The sequence below is a fragment of the Pichia kudriavzevii genome, chromosome 1, assembly GCF_003054445.1.
Source record: "Pichia kudriavzevii chromosome 1, complete sequence".
Lineage (NCBI taxonomy): Eukaryota > Fungi > Ascomycota > Pichiomycetes > Pichiales > Pichiaceae > Pichia > Pichia kudriavzevii.
The window spans coordinates 2201563-2222633 of NC_042506.1; the positions used below are offsets into that span (position 1 = coordinate 2201563).

The following is a 21071-nucleotide window of genomic DNA, read 5'->3' on the forward strand; positions in this document are numbered from 1 at the left end:
ACGCTTGCTTCATTATCGATTCATCTACACACCACGTGGAGACAACTAGTACATGCCCTCGGTGTTGTAAACAGTACATTGTGCCTCGTCGCCTTTGCGTCCCACCAACTTACCAATGTTGTAGACAGTCTCACCGGCTGCTTGTAGGTTTTTCGTCACTTGCTCAACATTTTCAGGTTTCACAATCACAACCATACCAACACCCAAGTTCAGTGTCTTTAGGATATCCTTGATTGGAACACCACCGGTCTTTCCCAACCACTTGAAAATTTCAGGAACCTCCCATGTCTTCAAATCAATGGAAGCAGCCAAATGCTTTGGTAAAGCCCTTGGAACATTCTCAACTAAGCCTCCACCAGTGATATGGGACAAACCTAAAATGAGATTTTCCTTGATAGATGGTAACAGCTGCTTGACGTAAATTCTGGTTGGGATCAAAACTTCCTCACCAATAGTTCTGGAAGGGTTCCATGGAGCCGCATCGGTATACTCAAAGTCGGTGGAATCAATGATCTTTCTAACCAATGAAAATCCATTAGAATGCACACCATCAGACGCTAAGCCCAAAAGAACGTCACCTTCCTTCATTTCGTCGAATTTAGGCAAGATTTCCTTCTTCAAAACAGCACCAACTGCAGTACCATTTGTATCATAATGGCCTGGCGCGTACATGCCCGGCATCTCACTGGTTTCACCACCAACTAATGCACAACCAGCTAGTTTACAACCGTTAGCAACACCTTCCACAAATTGCGCTGCAACATTGATATCCAAGTGGCCTGTAGCAAAATAGTCTAAAAACATGAGAGGCTCTGCACCTTGGACAACCAAATCATTGACATTCATGGCAACCAAGTCAATACCAACGGTATTATGGATATCCATTATTTGTGCGATTCTTAATTTGGTACCAACACCATCCGTAGCAGCAACAAGAATGGTCTCATCGATATCACCAAATCCAGCTCTCTTCAAATCAAACAACCCTCCGAAACCACCAATTTCAGAATCGGCACCTGGTCTAGCGGTGGATTTAACCATCTGCTTGATGTTTTCAACCAATTGATTACCTGCATCGACCGAAACACCAGCATCTTCGTAAGTGATACTTATTTTCTTGTTAGAATCTCTGAATGCTCTGTATGCAATGTCTTTTCTGTTATATTTGCCATTAAAGGAAACCTGATCAACACCAACATAAGCCTTTTTGACCGCTTCTTCTAAAGAATTTGCAATTGCAGTCGATGCAATAACTCTACCACCAGATGTTAGAATCTTTTTGTTTTCATACTTAGTACCTGCATGGAAAATAAAAGTGTCCTCCGGTAGGCCATCTTTGTTGATGGTGATTTCATCGCCTTTTTTATAGGATTCCGGATATCCACCGGCTGCCATAACAACAGTAGTTGCAGACTTATTTTGGTCAATTTCAAATGGTACGGAGTCTAATCTATGTTCTGCCGTTGCAAGGAATAACTCTAAGAGATCACTCTTTAATAAAGGCAAAACAGTTTGCGTTTCTGGATCTCCAAATCTAACGTTATATTCTAACACTTTTGGTTCACCGGATGGAGTAACCATAATACCAACAAACAAACAACCAACCATTGGATATCCTGCTTTTCTCATACCGTCAATGGATGGTTTTAAGATGCTTGATTCAATTTTAGCAAGTAAGGACTTAGTAGCCAATGGTGCCGGTGCATATGCACCCATACCACCGGTATTCAATCCAGTGTCATTGTCACCAATTCTCTTGTGATCCTGTGCAGGTGGGAAATACACATATGAATAACCATCCGATACACACAAGATGGATAATTCGTCACCTTCTAGGTATTCTTCAATGACAACTTCATCACCGGCATCACCAAAAGCCCTGTCTACCATGATTTCTTTGATTGCCCCTAGGGCCTCTTCTGTCGTTTCAGGAATTAAAACACCCTTACCTGCAGCAATACCAGATGCTTTGATAACCAATCTAGTCTTGGCATTTGTGACATATTTCTTCGCCTCTTCATAATCAGTAAAATTTTCATAACTTGCCGTTGGGATGTTGTATGCCTTCATGAAATCTTTGGAAAATGCCTTAGAACCTTCCATACGTGCCGCTGCTGTTGAAGGGCCAAATACTGGAATACCGACGTGTTTGAAAGCGTCGGCTATACCATCAACCAATGGTTGTTCTGGGCCTGGAACGACTAATCCGACGTCTTTAGATGTTGCAAACTCAACCAACTTGGAGAAATCTGCTGGAGAAGATCCAATAGAAACAGTTTCCACTTTGGTGCCCATGGTAGCAGTACCTCCATTACCTGGCGCAACGTAAATCTTTCCTGCTAGAGGAGATTGTGCAAGTTTCCAAGCTAAAGCATGTTCACGTCCACCATTACCAATGACAAGAACATTTATAGGAGTTGTAGACATTTTTGTTGTTGTGACTTCTGGTTTGGTCTTAGAAACCAAAAAGAAACCAATTCATCCATCATGTAAAGAACTAAAACATACGTTAACTAGTACAATCATCAAAAAAAAATGGAAATTCTGATGGCTCACCGGACTCACACTCATTTAAATTGATTGATAGAAAAAAAAAATTGTTTCCTCAAGGCCAAGTCAGCGCTGACTTCGTCAATTTCATTCGTTTTTCTTTTTTTTTTTTTCTTTTTTCTATATAGATGGAGACTATGCTTTGCAATTGTTTGGCATCTACCAGTACCCTCTTTTACTCTATATATATTCTACACTGCTAAAATCTCATGGCCATCGAATGGAGGCTGGCGGTCTTCCTCGAGGTGCTCCTATTTCCTTGACTGCTCTTTTGTCGTTTGTTACCTCCGTTCGAACCTTTATGGGATAACTTCCTTTTACCTTTATTTTGCGAAGAATTACCATGTTGTCCAGAGTGGAAATATTTTGACGTCTTCTTTGTTGTAGCAGAGGCCTGTGATGTTTCGGATATACTCATAATAGCATGATTATCGAAAGTACCTTGGTCGTTGACATCCTGTAGTGCAATTCTGCCAAACTTTCTCATCCTCTCGTCCCGTAGATTACGAATTCTAGGCAAAAATCTACTAAAATATTGCTCTTTACCTTTTGTAGGATTACCGAGCCTCCTGAATTCATCAATACTGTCAGGCAACGAAAAGGCCAATTTCTTTAAAAGCGTATCAGTAGCTAATGATGACTCTGAACTTAATGAAAGTGTTGCAGCTAATTTCTGTCTTAACCTACGCAGGTTTAGGTAACATTCGTTCAAATGCAACTTCTTTTCTTCACTCAAGGGAATGGTATTCACATCTATCCCCTTATAACTGACATTAACATCCGTTACGCTGCCATTGAAAACAGTTGACGAGGTTTTGTTTGTAGTTCTTTCACAGTTACTACTGCCGCCGTTCCATAGCTCTAAGCTTGGCCTAAATGAAGATTGTTTAGTTAGTGTCGCTGGGTTTTGCGAGTTCCTCATGCTTCTGGCTTTGTCGTCAGATTTTTTAATGAATTCAATAACGGTCTTTTCTCTACCATTTAATAGCAAAGTACCCTTAGGTCCAACATGTAAATAGTTAACACTAAACTTACTTCTAGTTGCTTTGGATTTTTCTTGTAAGAATCCGTTTTTGATCAAATGAAAAAACAGTCGTTCTATCTCACCTCGACCATATCCACTACCACATCCATGATATTCAGAGTTTATGTACCCTGTTTGAACCATTTTGGCTGTTTTGGCTCCCCTAACTATATCCTGTGCTTGTGTGTATGTTAATCGTCCTGATTGTAACTCTTTAACCATTTTAACAACTTTTTGGGCTAAGTCGGTCATATCTTTATGAACTAACTCAATGTTGTCAAAATTTACACAATTGTCACATTGCTTGCGGCAATCTTTTCTTTCAAAACTTTCACCAAAATAGTGCAACACAAATTCCCTTCTACATTCAGTTTTATTCTCACAATACTCCACCACTTTTTGAAACTTCGCCAGATGGTGCTCCTTAGTTTCCCTGTCCAAATCTTTATCTTTCCTTATCAGTGATTGCAACGTTCTCACGTCCTTAGTTCCATAGTACATGATACAATCCGAATGTTTTCCATCTCTACCAGCTCTACCTGTTTCTTGGTAATAACCCTCCAAGTTTCTAGGAATGGTCAGGTGGATGACAAACCGAACATCACCTTTATCTATTCCCATTCCAAAGGCAATAGTTGCAGCAATGATTTTAGTAGAGCCATCCTGCCATGCTTTTTGAACTTTACTTCTTTCAGATGTTTCCATACCTGCATGATAGAAATCTGCTGATATCCCAAATTCGGTTAACCTCTTGGCTGTGGTTTCACAAGAATTTTTAGAATGGCAGTATATAATTCCTGTCTGGTTGGCATATTTGCAATTAATCAGTTGTACAATATTCTCCAAAACAGAAGAGGTTTTGGGTATTATCTCATAGAACAGGTTGGTTCTATTGAAACTCTGCTTGTAAAACTTGGGATCCTTTAAGCCCAATTGTTTGATAATATCATCTTTAACTTCAGAATTTGCCGTCGCAGTTAATGCCATCATAGGAATGTCTGGGTATTCTTCCTTGAAAAACTTGAGCTCTTTGTAGTCAGGCCTAAAATCATGCCCCCATGATGAAACACAGTGGGCCTCATCAATTACAATTCTGGCAAACTTCTCCTCTTTGTAGAGTTTTGAGATCACCCTTTTACATTGACCACTTTTGCTTATCATTTCAGGAGATAGGTACAGCAAATTAAGCAGACCAGAGTAAAACAGGTTAAAAACATGTTTTTTCTCTTCGGTATTCATTTTAGAGTTAAGCATGGCTGCATGAATTCCCTGTGCTTCTAAATGTTGAACTTGGTCCTCCATTAAAGAAATCAATGGCGATATCACAATAGTTGTTCCACTTGTATGGCCTGACTTGATGACGGCAGGTAACTGATAACATAGAGACTTACCACCCCCTGTTGGCATCAACACAAAAACATCATCTCCTGCCAATGTAGAATTGATGGCATTCAATTGGTTTTCTCTAAAGGATGTAAGTTTGAAAACATTTTTCAAGGTCCTATAAATTTCACTCGTCCATTCAAATTTACCATGGAACTTCCCAAACTCATCAATATTAGGATTTTCTAAAACCTCAACATCGTCATGGCTTTCCTTTTCGGAAGAATGCAGTTTAGGATTAAAATCTATATGCCTGATAATTTCTTCATCTTCGACATCATCCCAAACTTCCCCTAAGTCATCATCAATGTTATTGGTGTCGTTTTCAACAATACCACGCTCGACGTTGAGTTGCGTGAAGTAATCTTCTTTATCCCCAATAACCATTAAGTCATCATCCTCGACTTCTTCCTCGTCCTCTTCTTCAAAGTTTGAGTCATTCTGTAACCATTCCAACTCCTGTTGGTCAAGATCATTCCGATGTTGCATTTCATTATCCAAAATTTCATCTTGTACAAAGATAGGTTCTTTACGATTGACTTGGCCATCATTAATCTCTGTTCCTACAGTATTGGCATTATCCCCACCTTCGTTATCAGTATCAGAGATGTTTTCTACTATAGGGGCAATTGAAGTAAAGTTTTCTTGGGAGTTTTCAATTTCTTCGAATACATGTTGGTTTAACCTGCTGAGATCAGATTGATTGATTTCTTCGATCTCCTCTATTTCATTGTCCGTATTCCATTCGGATTCTTTGTAAGATTTATCAATTGAGTCGTCATCTTCATCACTAACAAGAAAGTCACCCATTTCTTTACGTATCTGTGTCCTCGTTTCCGGTTCTGTTTCACTTTCACAATTGAACGAATCTTCTATGTCATCCTCTTGTGTGGAAGATATGATAGGCACCTCCGGTGGTTTAACGCTTCTCTTGGGTCGCTCAAATGAATCATTTGGTAATTGACTTGGCGATGAGGGAAGTATCGATTGTTCTATCCTCTTCACCGTAGTGGTGGTGGAATTCTGTATAATAATATCTGTGTCATCACCCTCGATTTCGCTTTCATTGATATCTTCTATATCTTCGATATCAGTGTTAGTCTGTTTGTTTGTTATTTCAGTTAAAATATCGGTGGTTGTAGTATTAGATGCAATTTCATTTGTCCTGATGTTACTTCCAATCAATACATGATTCTCCACAGCTACTTTTGGTACAGAATTATCATCAGTGATTTTCTCTTGAGTGCTCGTTCCATTTGGTTGTGTAGTGACTACATTATTCAAATCAAGCTGAGGAAGGCTTTGAAATAATCGAGAACATTCTGATTTCATAACCTGCAAGGCAGGGTTGAATTCCATTCTCTTCTGTCTCTTTTGATCTTCAGATAAAGAAGTTGAAGTTTCAATGCGAATTCCCTTTTCCAAAAACTTGTTGATTTTTTCCAGTGATTGTATGATTTCTGCCTGTTTCGTGCAAAGTTCTATTAAATTGTTATTACTGACATTGGAAATCGGTAGATCATGAGAAGTCACTGCCTTGTTGAGCAAGTTCGAACTCTCTTCGTTCACTATAGGTTTGGAGATATTTGAATTTGTAACTTCAGCTACTATTTTGGATGCATACGTAGACTCCAATTTGTTAGGTTCGGGTATCTTACATGAATTTGAGTTTTCACTATGTTCTCTTTCGGCAAGAACTGCCTCCACTGCTTCCTCGTCGGAAAATATGTCCGTATCGTCATGATGATGGACAGAATAATCGCCATTTTTCCTCTGGAAGGTATCTGGCTTCGTCTCTTTCCTCTCTATCGGGTCGTCCTGTGTGAGATCTATTATTCCATCGCCACTTGTCTCGCCTGCACAGCTTCTCGATTGTGTCAATTTATGAAACAGTTGTGTGATTTGTACCTGGCCACGCGTTGAAGACTGAGGATGTCGATCTCTTGCCCTCTGAGCATCCTTGCCTTTGCTAGCTTCTCTCTCACTTGCTACTGTGTTCTTCTCCAATGTCTGCCTTCGAGGGGTCGATCGGGGCAATGGATTTGCTACTGTGTTGGCTCTCTTCATCATAAGGGATTCGCCTGTCACAGTTGAATTTGGAACCACGGTGCTGGGCTGCAATGGGGTGTTCACACTATTGTTTGGGCCTGTTTCCATGTTGTGTCGAGAGGGGACAAACGACGTATGGGCTCTTGCTGGGTTGAAACTCTGTAGTTGATCATGGGGTATGGCAGGAAGATCCAAATTGATCTTGGGTATATATGGTTTCTCCGTTTTGATCCAATTCAAATGGTCCTTTAGGTTCCAATTAGGAGCCATGTTTTCTCTAATTTTCTTTACGCCCTTAAGTCAGGGAGCTTTAGAAGGGGAGCAGTTATTCTCGATTGTTTCTATATCTGATATTTCCAGATAATTTGGTGTTGCAACTAGAAGAAAAGCCGGAAGGCTGAAAATCAAACAAAATAAACCCGGAGAACGTAGATATACACCAAAAACAAAGGTTATTGTTGAAATGTCAATAATACGAAAAAAAAAAAAAGGCATAACAGAAACCGCGTTTGCGAAACTGAGAAGAGGACAAATTTCCCCGTCTCTGTAAATCTACAATTTAATTAATCTACTTTAAACGGTCAAGGGATCAAAGGGTTGGAATTGAGCAACAGTGAGAGATGAACCTGTCGAATGGCATTTTACGTTTGTCATTTGGCATACGATATATGACATTTCAGATATGGAATGCTGAAAAAATATTAAGCTGCAAGGGGAGAAGGAGGAGGGGAAACTTAAACCCTGACAATTTTCCAACTAAGGGTTTTCTTCTATTTTTTTCTCCCTATTCTACAAAATGGCTCCTCTTAGCAAGCACTTGGCATGTAAATATATGAAGCAAGACATCTTCGACAATTAACCACTGCAGAAACACAAACCTTTGTGTGGATGCTGTGGAAAACAGGCGTCAGAAACCAAAAGTGTTAGGGGTAACGACACCAACACCGGTCGCCAGAGCCAGATAAATCTGAACCGCAAGCAGTCGGCAATTTCTCATCAAAAATAAAGTAACATAAAATAGACTGCCCAACGGACAGTCTAGTTTCAGCTGTTACACTGAAAAGAACAGATACTACACTTGATCTAAGCCAAAAGGCAAAGAGATCTTACAAAAGGAGGAAATTCAAAAGAAAGGGGGGGCGTACACCAACAGTTTGGAAGACAACTTTGGGAAAAAAAAAGTGGGCAAGAGCCTCCTTTTATAGTTTTCCAGTGCTGCCAAAGTGCCAGTGCGAATATCCAAAAAGAGAGGTCTGGACTCGGGCTTAAGTATGTGAACCGAACGGAGTATCTGCTAACAATATTGCATGAATAGTAAGGCACAAGCCTTTGCTGAATTACTGTAGGGGGCTTACAAGGATCATGTTGAATCACTTTCAACTCTTGTTGACCAATGCCATTTGTCTTCTCCTAGGGTGTCCTCTATATAACAATGGTGAAACTGGTACCGCGTTCTAAACAGTCGTCGTACTTTGTGTTGCTGGCCATAGCAATACTCGGTCTTGTCTATTGCATTTACCGGTCCCAGTCCGGATATTCGGGAAATCAATTAGAAGTGTCGTTGAAACACCAGAGGTTTGGTGTTGTTACGGAGGACGGAATAATACAGGCCGATCTTGTTGAAGAGTTGGACGAGGAGAACAACTATCTCAAGCAAAGGGCCAGGGGCGCCAAGAAGACGAGCTCCAAAGAACAACTCAAGTCAAAAGTTCTGGAGTCTCGGTTACAACGACAACGGGAAAGGAAAAAGGCAAGGTTGGCCAAAAAGGTTGACTCTAAGAACCTGGTTGGAATTAGAAATATTCAACATGGGAGAGCCTCGACGTTGGAGGAAGGCCGCAAGAAAGAGAGGGAAACCCAGGTCCAAGACCAACGAGTGGATGACTACATTAAAGACGGCGAACCTTTTGATCGTCTGTCTGGCATGACGTCTAGAGCTAGAAAGTTGTTTCTCCGTAAGGTAGCCCAAAGGAAACAACAATTGGATAAGGAAACTAAAGCCTGAATCTGCAAAAGTTAGTGGTTTAACTGTGCCACTAAATATATTCATAACCTGTCTATTCTGTGTTCTTGATTTTGTATTGTTTTAATAGAACACTCTATACCCAAACTTGCTATTTTCCATCTTTTGTACATGGAGCCGCTTATTATGGAACCTCCTTAGTGGTTAATCTCTCATGGAGAATCGGATACCCAACAGTACAGCAGCTATAAACCGTTGCATGGTATGCAATTTGGGATATGTATGTTTGCCAGCAAACCTGGTTTCTCCTTCCCAAAACGAAAAAAAACAGCTGTCAAATCGTTCACCATCAACTATTATATGTGAGTGAATGGCTCTTTTTGACACTGTTGGATTCTTCTCCTTTCTAGAGATATCCCTCTTCATTATAGATGAAATAGCGGCATTTACGTAGATTCCAAACGTGACTGCATTGACTTTGTTTTTGTTTTTCACTGAACAAAGATACCGATCGCAAAGGCATATTTGTTTTCCTCTTTATCCAGTAGTGGCAACAGAGCTGGAATAAAATAGTTGGAAAACTATAAACATATGTAAAATTACTTGCAGCTTTTTCGCCAGTTGCAGAGGTATGATTTTCGTAGAGAAATTTAGAATTCCAACTCAAGGCAGTATGCCCCTGGAGCTCAAACAAAACAAGCTCAAGGATAGTAGTAACTCCTCTAATGAAAGGATCGCAATGTTTAAATGTCAAAAAAATGAATTGTCAAAATGCCCAATTTGGAAACAAAGAAGATGCCATGAGTTTGTACGCCACAGTTTTATAAATTCCTACTTATGGAAGGAGAAATCAAGGTGTCCACTTTTGTTCCCCATTTTGTTCAAGCAGATGATCCCATCCCATCCCATCTCTATCTCCTCTTATAGCTTAACAGCATCGCAGAATGGCATCCATACGAATGACCAATAATTCAAAATATGGATCTTTTGAAGCGGATGTAGACCCATTTCAACCGGAAGCTCAGCAACACCGTTCACGAAGTCAAAGTGAAAGTACCGTGGAAACGCAACAGAATATACAACATGATACTGATAGTCTCTTGGGACCTATAAGTGTCAAAAGGCCTACATCATGGGTAAACTATGGCTCACTTTTACTAGAAAATAAAGGCTCTGTTGCTCGTGACCATCTTGCTTCAGAGCGTACGTTTTTGGCCTGGCTGAGGACATCATTGAGTTTGGCTTCTGTCGGTGTAGGTATTGCTCAATTACTCAAACTAAGTGTGAAAGATGGCGATTCGGATTTTCCATCACGAATGAGTAAGGGTTTAGGTCTTTGTTTCATAGCCATTGCATTGTTGACATTATTGATTGGAACCTTGAGATACTTTGTGGTGCAGAAATTACTCACTTATAATGAATTTCCTGCAAGCAGACTTGGTATCGGGCTAATACTGGGCTCTGTGTGTACATTGTCAATAGCCGTTTTCATAATCATTATGACCATTTGATCTTTTTCTCCAAGGGTGGATGTATTTGGCATACCATTTTTGTTTACAACTTAATCTGAGGGAGGAAAGTTGTAAACAGACATGGTATTTAGTCCTATAGTCACATACATATGCCTATGTTAGAGTCCATCGTGGTACCTCGAACAATACAAGATATGAAACGCACATACTAGATGCACATTACAATTGTAGGACCGATCTGATATTTATCAGAATGTCCAGGTATAGGGAAAAAACAATATAAAGAGGGTACCTTATATGAGAAAACAGGAGTGGGATAAACTAACCTGACAAGTAAGGAGATATACGTTGCGTGGTTTAAGTAGTTGACATAAACAGGTATTATTTTTGTTCCATTGAGAAACAGTTTGTTTAATCATTTTATTGAGCTAAAGGGAAACGCTATTCCATCTTAGGAACGTTGTGTTTTTTTTCTTCTAGAAGCATTTTGCTTGGCCATTATGGGAAAGGAGGTTCATTGAAGTAAGTCTAGACTCGGCAATCCATCATTGAATATTTTCGATTATTTTAATACTTTTCTTTGAGATTCAAAATCTAGAAGGAGAAAGTTGCCAGGTGCGTCCTTACCGCGCAGTAACCCTACTTTGTATGCCCATATTAAATGTCATAGATTAAAGTTTTGATAAAGGAATATCTTATAAAACAAAAAAGTAAAAAGAGACTCGAAAAAGAGAGGCAGCTCAATTTTTATAGATATTCTATATATATAGCTGAATTATATCCACAAAATTAGACGGATGTGTGTATAAACAATTGGAATTGAAAACAATGAGCTACTAACTCTGAATGTTCACCAAACTAGATTGAAATAGCCCATTTTAGGCTAATGAAAATATTTATATTTTCCGGGTGATGGTATTTTAAGTGGTTCCTTAACATTTGAAACATGAGGTATATATATGTTTCTTGTTTCTTTCATTGAAACTAGTTTGTTAATTTTTATAGAAGTTACGTAAAGAAAAATTTCAATGAGTGTTGGATAGTCTTAAACATACAGAATTTTAAAGATTTTACGAAAAAGTTTTGGCTTAAATTATATTGTCATAAAAAACATATTTTTTAAAAATCACTACTTCCGAGATAGTTTAGTGGCTAGAATTTCCGCTTGTCACGCGGGAGACCCGGGTTCAATTCCCGGTCTCGGAGATTTTTTAACAATTTTCTACTTTTTTTTTTGTTGAATTTGCTAACATGAAAAAAATTATTTTACATGCACAGAACTGGTTTAACATCGATTTCAATAATATCAAGTTCATTTTCTATCTGTTTTTTTAACCCTATCATTAGTGATTTAAGAGCACAATAGCAAAGCACCACATATATTCTAACTAGTGATGGTTTTGTCGGTGACAGAAAGCTCTTACATATATGATTCATTAGTGAGTTCAAACCCAACTAGACCGGACTCAAGAAAACCGAACCAATATAGGCCCTTAAAGGCTAATTGCGGATTCTTACCCAATTCCAATGGTTCTTCTCGTATATTCAATGCAGATAGTACTGAGTGTATAACAAGTGTGAAAGCAAAGGTTGTCAGGAATTGTAAAAAATCTGATTTGATCAATGTTGAAATTGATATTTACGGTGAAAGAGATAGCAGTACATTAACTCAACATTTGACAACCATGATTAAACAATCTCTAAATGACAGTTTTGATTATAGTGTACTGAAACTAACTAATAAGTACTATTTCCAGTTATACATCGACGTCTCGGTGCTGTATCTTCCAGAAGACTTCAACTATTCCTCATACACCCTTTATTCTATTCTATCCTTAATATCAATGGGAGTATATCTTGCATTAAAGTCGGCCAAACTGCCATTGTTGGTATCCGAGAAGGAAGATTTTGAAGTCGAAGAAGAACCTACGTTTTCTGATGATTGGGAGGCTTCAACTTATTTGATCCCAAGAGATCCTTCGAAATCCTTTCAACCTGCGTTAGCGTTTGTGGTCGGTGCAGTAGGAAACACAGTTATCATAGATCCTTCTTTGGAGGAAGAGCAAATAATAGAACACGGTATTGGTATTACTTGGTCTAATGATAGGATAACAACACCAATACAATCACTCACGTTATCGAGTTCTAACACAAAAGGGCTGAAACCAGCATTGATTTTTAAAGCAATAGAAGTCGTTAGAAATGTTGCCAAGGATGTTGTGAATGCTTTGAATGCAATATCCGAACAACAGGTTGATGTATTAGATACTGCTTTTTAGACATTTCTATATATCACTCTTTGTATTTAATTAAGTTTGTACGCTTCTTTTAATTTCTTTTACTAAGAACATACACGAGCACATCTGCGTCGACAGATGAGAAACATGTGAACTAATCAACAGTGCTGCGAAGAATAAGCATGGACAATAACAGCAGTCGCAGTTTGAATATTCATGGATCTAACAATGCCAACTTGTTTGATAATGACACACATATCCAATTCGGCCAATAAATCACCTGGAATACCTTCCCTTTCCTTACCCAACAATATGAGAGATTTCTCGGGGAACTTCAGGTCACCATTCAATTCGACAGATTTATCGGTTTGTTCTAGCCCAATCAATGTATATCCTTCCTTCTTTTTCATTTTCATAAACTCTGCTATTTCTGGTATCTTAACTTCAATTAGAGGCATCCACCTGTCTGCAGTCACAGCAACACTCTTGAATTCAGAATCATTCTTAACAGAAATGTCATCAACAGTCATCCACCCAGCACCCAAACAGTCACATAATCTACAAATACCACCTAGGTTAGGTGGCTTATCAACCAATGAAGAGACTACGATTAATGGTGATCTCTTAACCTGAGCTGCGGCTCTAGAGCTTTCATCGATTTCCATCACCGTTGACCAGACACCACTCTTAGTCTGAAGCATAGACGATTCGTCTGTTTCGTTTAGTTCCACGTAGAAAGACTCTACTCTAACTTCCCCACTTCTTTCACCTTTTACCCACAGTTCATGTTCATCATGACCAATTGGAATTCTTAGCATGCTTTTTTGTTTTTCGCTTAAGTACATTTTGTAATCATTTTCAGAAATACAATCAACCTCTCGGTCAGAGGTTCTCAGTAATATACCACCAGTAACTGCAACGAGATTCAGATCTTTCCTAATGTCCCATAATAAAGCATCACCAGCTCTGTATGTGACATTTTCAAGACTGACATTTGAGATATTGTCAACTTTTTGCAAAGCATCAGACACTAATGTAGACAATTTCACATTACCTTTAGCCATTTCATTACACAAAACACGTACCATACTAGCAGAAAAATGTCTATTCAAGGCACGATTAGATGTTGCCATTGGAATAATGACATCAACCGCAAACTCGGATAAGAACTTACCTTTCTCTTCAGGTGGCAGCTGCATTGAGACTAACATTGAAACACGTTCAAAAGTGACAACAACCAATGGTTGTTGTGCTTCCACTCCTTCCTTTAGTGCATTGAAAACAGTTGACCTAAAATCAGGACAACGCAATATAGTTAGTGACAAAATCCACTCAATGTATGTACGGCATAAGGGTGACGCTTCTTTGAATAGTCTAGGCAATAAAAATGTCTCACAATAATAAACAAGCTCCATCGAGGATAGCACATCTGCTGTGGCAACAAATAAAGAAAGAAATTGGATTCTTTTCCATTGTTCTTCACGATCGGTACGCTTCTTAGGATTTATAAAGTGGAATATCTTTTCGTTATCAAAAACATACTCCCAAATTTGATGAGCAAATCTATGCGTTTTCAAGGATCCAGCGATTGCAAAAATGGTAGCACGATAGCTGATTTCTGGATCACCATACACGCTTTTGTATAATGATTCACCGGATATATTCAAGTATTTGTCATAACCTTCAGACACAATGCAGTCAAGTTGGAAAATATTAAGTTCACTTTGGAAGAGGAATGCACCTTTGACAATTACCTTAGCTAACCATAGCGTGTTTTCAAAATCATCAGGATGTAATATCTGATAAGAAGAAATACCTCTGAACAGACACGGTAACAAGCCCTTTCTGCCAGCTGCATTAGAAATAAGTTCATCTAAGATCTCAAATAATGAATCCGCCAACTCTTCATATTTGGCGGAAGCAAGCAATAGTTTTTCGTCTAAAACCAGGCCAATAAAAGCTTGATGAAGACTTCTTTGATTCAAAACTAAGCGGTCTCTAATAATATCGTCCCAGATTAGCTTCAAATTACTGGCTATAGACTTAGCTTCATCAACTGGGATAGGATTTTTGTCACTGAAACGTTGGAGCATTTCCGACATCAAACCGACGTTAGCTAAATGTGAGTTACATTCTGACATTGAAATGACATCATTGGTAAGCTTTAGAAGTTTTTGAATTATTTCTTTACTGAAAACGGTCACCTTCATTAGCTCCTTCACATTATCCAAGATGTAGGATATTAACTCATCCTTAGCTTTATAAAAAGTTGGATCACTACCCTTTGGGATATTCTTCAGTGCATTGTTCAATAGCTTAGTCAAGTCTTCTTGGGTTATGTTGAAGCCTTCATTATACACACATTTTTTCAAACAAACTGTAAGAAATTTAAGTTGAGATATGAAATAGAGCGCTTCTTCCAAGTTATCAACACTAATTAGGGACTGAATGACATTTTCAAAAATAGGATTCAAATCCACGCTTGCCCAAAATTCATCAGAGAAAAGCATTCTATTGTTGAGTAGCATAGCACAATCGTTGTATATGGCAATAGTCAATTCTGTCGAGCCTTCAACCATTTCCTTAATTAATTTACCCACACGAGATACAATCAAGGGGTCGCTCCAGATAGAATTGAATGATAAACCACTGGCTGGCATTTGGATCAATAGATTATAGCACTGAGGGTGGGATAAAATTGGTGGTATGATGGGAATCTCAATTTTATTGGATAAAATGTATGAAGAAACTATCAAAAATTCTTCCACGGATGGTGAATGGTCTGGAGCAATCAAAGAAGCAAATTCTTCCTTCTGGAAGTTAGCATCAAAATAATCAATGAAAAATTCCTGGTTATCTGCGTAAACTTGATAACCACAAACTTGAACAAAATAAGTTAGTGCACCAACGTATGATTCCAGTGTGGTAGAGGAAGGATCAACGTGTAATAACATCTTCAAGTGAATGGTTTGAATGGCAGTTCTGCAGATATCACCTTCGGCAATGGTTTCAAAAAGGGGCAATAATGCTTGAAGAACGGTGCCTTTGAGTGGTTTCTGTCCTTTCTTTTCAAGACCTTTCAGCACACCCCAGGCAATATAGATGCGGGCAATACCAAAAGTTAATCTCATTTCACTTAAAACTTCAAAGATAGAAGTTACCAAATGAGTGATTTCATCGGGACTGTTCAAGGAAATAACACATCTGGATATGAATTCACACATTGTTTCGGCAAAAGGGGAAGTGTAATGTCCATTTGAAGTGTTTTGGACACTAAAGTGAGAGGATTTCATAGTGAAAGGAAGAAAAACATGTGAGATAAACTTGAAATCGTTCTTGAACAAACTTAGACTTTCTGTTGGTAAACTGAAGGTCAGTTTTAAGGCAAACTTCTTGATACGGTCCTGTGAAGCTCTAAAACCAACAGATAAAATTGTCAGAGCAAACGGGACAGGTATATAAGAACCAGGAGAAAATACATTCAATAAGTCATTAGTAGCTGCTACAGCTTGGTTCATAGCAGAATCAATACCCAAGATTTCGTACAAAGTACAAAACCTTTTCCAGCTGTCAGTATATTCTTCCTCTTTAGAACAGTCCCACCTAATTATGGCACAAGAGAGGTTGGTGTTTAACGCACGAATAGACATCTGTACCAATGTTAGCGCAAACTTCTTATGTTCATGTGTAAGACTGATCAAACCATCTCTTAAATAATACCAATATTTTTCATTACTAACAATTTTTTGGAATTCGGCATCAAACTTTAGATTTTCAGGTGTTTGATGGCCAAAAAATCTTAACCAAATAGTGTATCCATAGGAGATTTGCGTATTATCGTTTGATTCTTGTAACGAAAAGATAATTCTCCATAAGAAAGAAGTCGTTTCAACTGACTGGCATACAGACGGCATTCTCCACTTTAAAACTTTAGATGCGGCTTTAGAAATTCCAAGCTCCTCATTGGTGACATAAATATAACATAACTTGTCTAGCTCACTGTTCAGGTATTGGCTAGAGAGTGACTCATCGTGAATAAAGTACCACTCAATAAATTTTAGAAGGTTCAGTATATATGCATTAGACAGCTCATAATCCTTCACTCCTGATAAATCCAGAGAAGTTTCGTTGATTATCACTCCGTTGAAGTGTCTAGGATAAGTGGACATATAGGTTTTCAAATCACCCGTGATATATGAAAGAATCATACTGGAGAGATTTTCAAGTTTAGAAGAAAGCTTCAGTATAGATTCAAAAAAAGGTTCAGAAGCTTCGATTTTTAAAATCCTGACAGAATAATCATATGCAAAATCCAAATATTTTTCTGAAAGCTCTGAAGAATGATTCACGATTTCACAAAAAGTATCGATGTGTGATGAATGGTTGGCATAGTCGTCGTCATTTCTAAGAGTGGAAACAAGATCATCGACTAACACTTGTTGCTGGGAGAGGTCCAAATGTTTCAAAATCAAATGAACGGAGGAACTCATTTTGATATAGGAGATTGTACCTTTGCTAAACAGCTGGGTTGCATGTATGACTTGTTAACAGATTCAAGTAACTCCAAACTATTTTCTTTCTCCTTGACAAAGTTGTACATTGAAATTTGAAAATTCTTCGCTAGCTCCACTAGATTCACGGAAAACATAATCATGCATTTTTAGACTTCCTGTGCCGTTGATTGAGAATGTTATTTTCAAATTGTAACTCTAGAATACGGTCGTTGATAACATCCATACTTCTTCTACTTAGTTGTATTTCCTCTTGAAGTTGGTTGTATTTCCTCTGTAGCTTCGAATAGTGCTCCTTAATTGATTCTTTGTCCTTTTTGGCATCACCATAGGCCAAAATAAGCTCATTATTTACGAAATCCTTTTCCTTTATGATATTCTCGTAATTTTGCAACTTTTCATTCAACTCCTTGATGGTAGAAAGTGCACTGTCCAAACGCCTTACGCTATCATCTGACCTCAGTTGGTCGTATCTTTTATTCAGAGACACAATCTTTTCATTCAGAAAGATTACTAGAGAAACAAAAGAAAGTCGTGTTAAAGATGTTAGTAAATCGTCCCAATATTTTATGACGGAGCATATTTGCAGAGTCATTTCGAAGGGAAAAAAAGGACATACATGTATCATAACAACCAATTTCGTGCATAAGTTTGTCTCTTTCTTCCAATCTTTTCAGTACAACTTCCTTCCAGTCAGACATTTGTAAGTAATCAATCTATATAGATGCAACCACAGTAGAAGACACCCGCTAATGGAAATCAAAGAACAATGTTTGCTGCAAAATAATCCCGTGGTGTAGTTACCGCCTTGTACGCTTTTGGGAAAAGAGAGCGACACTCCGGTCCGTGTTTCTTAAGTATACGCCAAGATCTCCTTTTCGTACTCCAATCTCAGCGCTTGACTGCATAAACCAAACACTTCTTGGGAAACATTTTCTGTAAGATTGCAGAGGTACGAATTCATATCGAAATACCAATGCCTCAAACAATGGATAACCAGAAAGCATTAGTTCATCATAGTTTACTCGAGGAAGATGATCCTACCCGCGTATCAGATGATTGTGATAATCCGAATGGAATACAACCGCCTGGCTCTACAAACGAAGAAGACGTCAACAAAGAAGCTATTTTACAGGATCAAGTTAGCAGGACTACAAACAGGGGAGATCAACCAGCAAATAATGAAATCGAGTGCTTGGAGTATCAAAATGATAAAAAACCAAAGTCTTCTCCAACATCTGTTTGTGAAGCAACAGCAGCAACAGCTAGGGCGCCATCAATATCAAACACAGAAGAAATATTTGACTCAGACAAACCAGTCACAGAAGCTCCCAAGGTAATGTTTTGGAAAACTCTAACTTTTTGGCAACGTGCCACCGAGCAAGAGAGCCCTAAAGGTGATGCACCTGAGCAGGCAGACAAATCAACACCACCGCTCCAGGAGGAAGAGAGTGATAAAATAAACTCTCCACTTTCAATGACAGGAGAAACAATAACAAGTAACATCCTTAATACAAGTAACGCCACTACCACAGTCACTGAAGAAAATATTGCGTTACATCAAGAACTAAAGGCAAGCGTTAATGAGACCTATGATGATACTGAAGAGACCAATTTTATATGGGGGATGACAAGGAGGGTTTCGTATATGCCATTTTTACAAGCAAAACCGCACAACGGTACTTCAGATGAGGCTCAAAAGAATACACTCACAAGCCCCGCTGAGATAAATATGAAAAATCATGAATCGGTTGGGAACTCTTCCAAAACAGTTGGCTCCGAAATTGAGGAGAGTAATAAGGGAATATTGTCATGGTTTGTCCCCTGGAAATGGGATTCTCAGAAAACTGGAAACGAAAGTGTAACTGAATCCACAAATGAATCTGTTAGTGGTATAGTTGAAGACGAACTTTTGAGGGTACAGCGGAAGGAACTTTCTAATCAAATAAAATGCTTGTCATATGGTATACCGAAAACCGTTACATGGGGTTTTATGAGATACAACGAAGATGAGTTTGGCCAGGCCGTAATATCAGGCCTCCTTTACAAAAAGCCCATCCTGCTGAAAAAACTGCCTCCATCGATGTTGGAACTTAATGAACAGGCCTTAGGTAAGAGACCAGATACAGAAATGGCAACTACATCTATGAACGAATCAGTCGTATTACCGGATATAGGATGGAATTATAGGCATATAACAATGAAGACTGCTTGTAGAATACACTTGTCCAGGGTTCCTAAATTGGAGAAATTCTTTACTCCTCAAAAGCATCTTTACTATGATGATTCAGTAAAGAAGGTGACAAGAAGTAGCTCCAAGAAGCTATTCAAAAGAGTCACTGTTTTGTGTTTCCATTCTTTCTTTCCCCAAAAAGTCGTCAAAAATATTATTGGCGAATCTACAGGAACATCTGAGCAAATGTGCGAGATGACCGTCAAAGAACTAAAGCGGTGGGGATCTATCAATAACGTTGAATTGGACATGGCAATAATCAATCTAGAAGGTCATGGGAAATTGTTTAACAGAGTAAATGGATGTCTATCCATTTTAGAAAATTGGACCGAACCCATAAAGAACTGTGATTATTTGATTTCTGTTGCGAATTCTGACAGTGTACCTTTGGCAATTCATGTGAACTCAAAGTTAATTACTTCAGAGATATTAAGCAATGTTGAGAAAATGGGACTGATAGGGCTATCGAGCTTGTGTATGGGTCCTATTCCGGAGATTGAAAGTAAGATCAGCACTCGTGGGAGTGTCGGACAGGACAATGAAATGATAAGTGAATTGTTTGACCTGGAAGACCCAGAATCGTTACAAAGCAAAGAGATAATTAGAAATATGAGGATATTGCTAAGAAAAAATTGCAAAGTCACTTTTGTTGGTTCTTTGAACGACTGCTTTTCACCGTTATATTCAAGTTTAGGATTGCAATTGTTACATCCCAATATCTATCGGGCATTGTACATAGATGGGAAAGACCATCAACCAGATTTCTTGATAAGTTTATTCAATCTGATATTGACTGTGAAGAATTTGAATTATAAAGACCATGGGCTACTGATTGAATTGAGCAGTTACTTTTCCGGCCAGATCGGCGATGGCGGCCACTGTAAGTTGCTAAACGATAAACACAGTTATCGAGTCGGAATCAACAACATGCTCAATACGAGCGATCTCTTCTACGAACAACCATTAGTCGAGGAATTGACTAATGTCAGGGAGTATGATCCGAATGACTATCATATTCCATGGTGCCTTAGAGGGTTCCTTGAAGAGCTAGAGAGGCTACAAAAACATTTTGATATCAGACAGATTATCGAACAACTCTACGAGGAATTCAAGAGTTGGGAACCAGAGACACCAAGGAAGAAGAACCTAAAATATTGCATGCAGGCTTTTGAGTATGTACTCAACGAGGATTTTGGGTTTAGAGATTGAAAATTAGTTGCGATGCATTTGTGTCAGATGTACAAAGGCTTCTACAAGGGAAGACAACAAATCCCAAAAACTTTTTCTTTCATTGTTCATGCGGAAAAATGTCTCAGGTGTGTTTAAGATACTTCACCTATAACTTTTTTGAGGGTGGATCAACATACACTTCAGTACAGGGATAGATGTATATATTTGTATAAGTATAGTATACATCGATACCGATCCGTGCACTTTAAAAAAAAAGTAGCTTCTTCACATTTAGACAGTACACTCGGAACCCTGCTGATTCGATTATAAATTTTTGAAGTATCGAATTTTCCAGTGGAGAAAACTGCACACCACTTTATTCGAGATAGGGCAATTTGCAACTCAGCCATACAAACGATATCAGTGTGCATAGAGCTATAGTAGACGAAAAAAGATAACCAAGAGAGAAGACTCGATAT

General features: G+C 38.5%; 8 protein-coding genes and 1 non-coding gene across 9 annotated transcripts; 5 read left to right on the plus strand and 4 right to left on the minus strand.

Moving 5' to 3' along the window:
- Positions 1 to 45: 45 nt before the first annotated feature.
- Positions 46 to 2427, minus strand: C5L36_0A10030 (uncharacterized protein; the record flags this gene model as incomplete). The annotated part of the gene is made up of 1 exon (XM_029464033.1): positions 46 to 2427. The coding sequence occupies one exon, from the start codon at positions 2425 to 2427 to the stop codon at positions 46 to 48; it is 2382 nt and encodes a 793-aa protein (XP_029319893.1).
- Positions 2428 to 2749: 322 nt separating this feature from the next.
- C5L36_0A10040 (uncharacterized protein) lies at positions 2750 to 7276 on the minus strand (the record flags this gene model as incomplete). Its single annotated transcript, XM_029464034.1, has 1 exon — positions 2750 to 7276. The coding sequence occupies one exon, from the start codon at positions 7274 to 7276 to the stop codon at positions 2750 to 2752; it is 4527 nt and encodes a 1508-aa protein (XP_029319894.1).
- A 1162-nt stretch (positions 7277 to 8438) lies between these two features.
- Positions 8439 to 9011, plus strand: C5L36_0A10050 (uncharacterized protein; the record flags this gene model as incomplete). The annotated part of the gene is made up of 1 exon (XM_029464035.1): positions 8439 to 9011. The coding sequence occupies one exon, from the start codon at positions 8439 to 8441 to the stop codon at positions 9009 to 9011; it is 573 nt and encodes a 190-aa protein (XP_029319895.1).
- A 902-nt stretch (positions 9012 to 9913) lies between these two features.
- Positions 9914 to 10480, plus strand: C5L36_0A10060 (uncharacterized protein; the record flags this gene model as incomplete). Its single annotated transcript, XM_029464036.1, has 1 exon — positions 9914 to 10480. One exon carries the CDS (start codon positions 9914 to 9916, stop codon positions 10478 to 10480), a length of 567 nt encoding a protein of 188 aa, XP_029319896.1.
- Positions 10481 to 11575: 1095 nt separating this feature from the next.
- On the plus strand, positions 11576 to 11647 carry C5L36_0Atrna2D. Its single transcript has one exon. It is a non-coding gene; the product is annotated as a tRNA-Asp (tRNA).
- A 188-nt stretch (positions 11648 to 11835) lies between these two features.
- Positions 11836 to 12720, plus strand: C5L36_0A10070 (uncharacterized protein; the record flags this gene model as incomplete). Its single annotated transcript, XM_029464037.1, has 1 exon — positions 11836 to 12720. One exon carries the CDS (start codon positions 11836 to 11838, stop codon positions 12718 to 12720), a length of 885 nt encoding a protein of 294 aa, XP_029319897.1.
- Positions 12721 to 12836: 116 nt separating this feature from the next.
- On the minus strand, positions 12837 to 17168 carry C5L36_0A10080 (uncharacterized protein; the record flags this gene model as incomplete). Its single annotated transcript, XM_029464038.1, has 1 exon — positions 12837 to 17168. One exon carries the CDS (start codon positions 17166 to 17168, stop codon positions 12837 to 12839), a length of 4332 nt encoding a protein of 1443 aa, XP_029319898.1.
- Positions 17169 to 17328: 160 nt separating this feature from the next.
- On the minus strand, positions 17329 to 17817 carry C5L36_0A10090 (uncharacterized protein; the record flags this gene model as incomplete). Its single annotated transcript, XM_029464039.1, has 1 exon — positions 17329 to 17817. The coding sequence occupies one exon, from the start codon at positions 17815 to 17817 to the stop codon at positions 17329 to 17331; it is 489 nt and encodes a 162-aa protein (XP_029319899.1).
- Positions 17818 to 18165: 348 nt separating this feature from the next.
- Positions 18166 to 20631, plus strand: C5L36_0A10100 (uncharacterized protein; the record flags this gene model as incomplete). Its single annotated transcript, XM_029464040.1, has 1 exon — positions 18166 to 20631. The coding sequence occupies one exon, from the start codon at positions 18166 to 18168 to the stop codon at positions 20629 to 20631; it is 2466 nt and encodes an 821-aa protein (XP_029319900.1).
- Between the last annotated feature and the right edge of the window lie 440 nt (positions 20632 to 21071).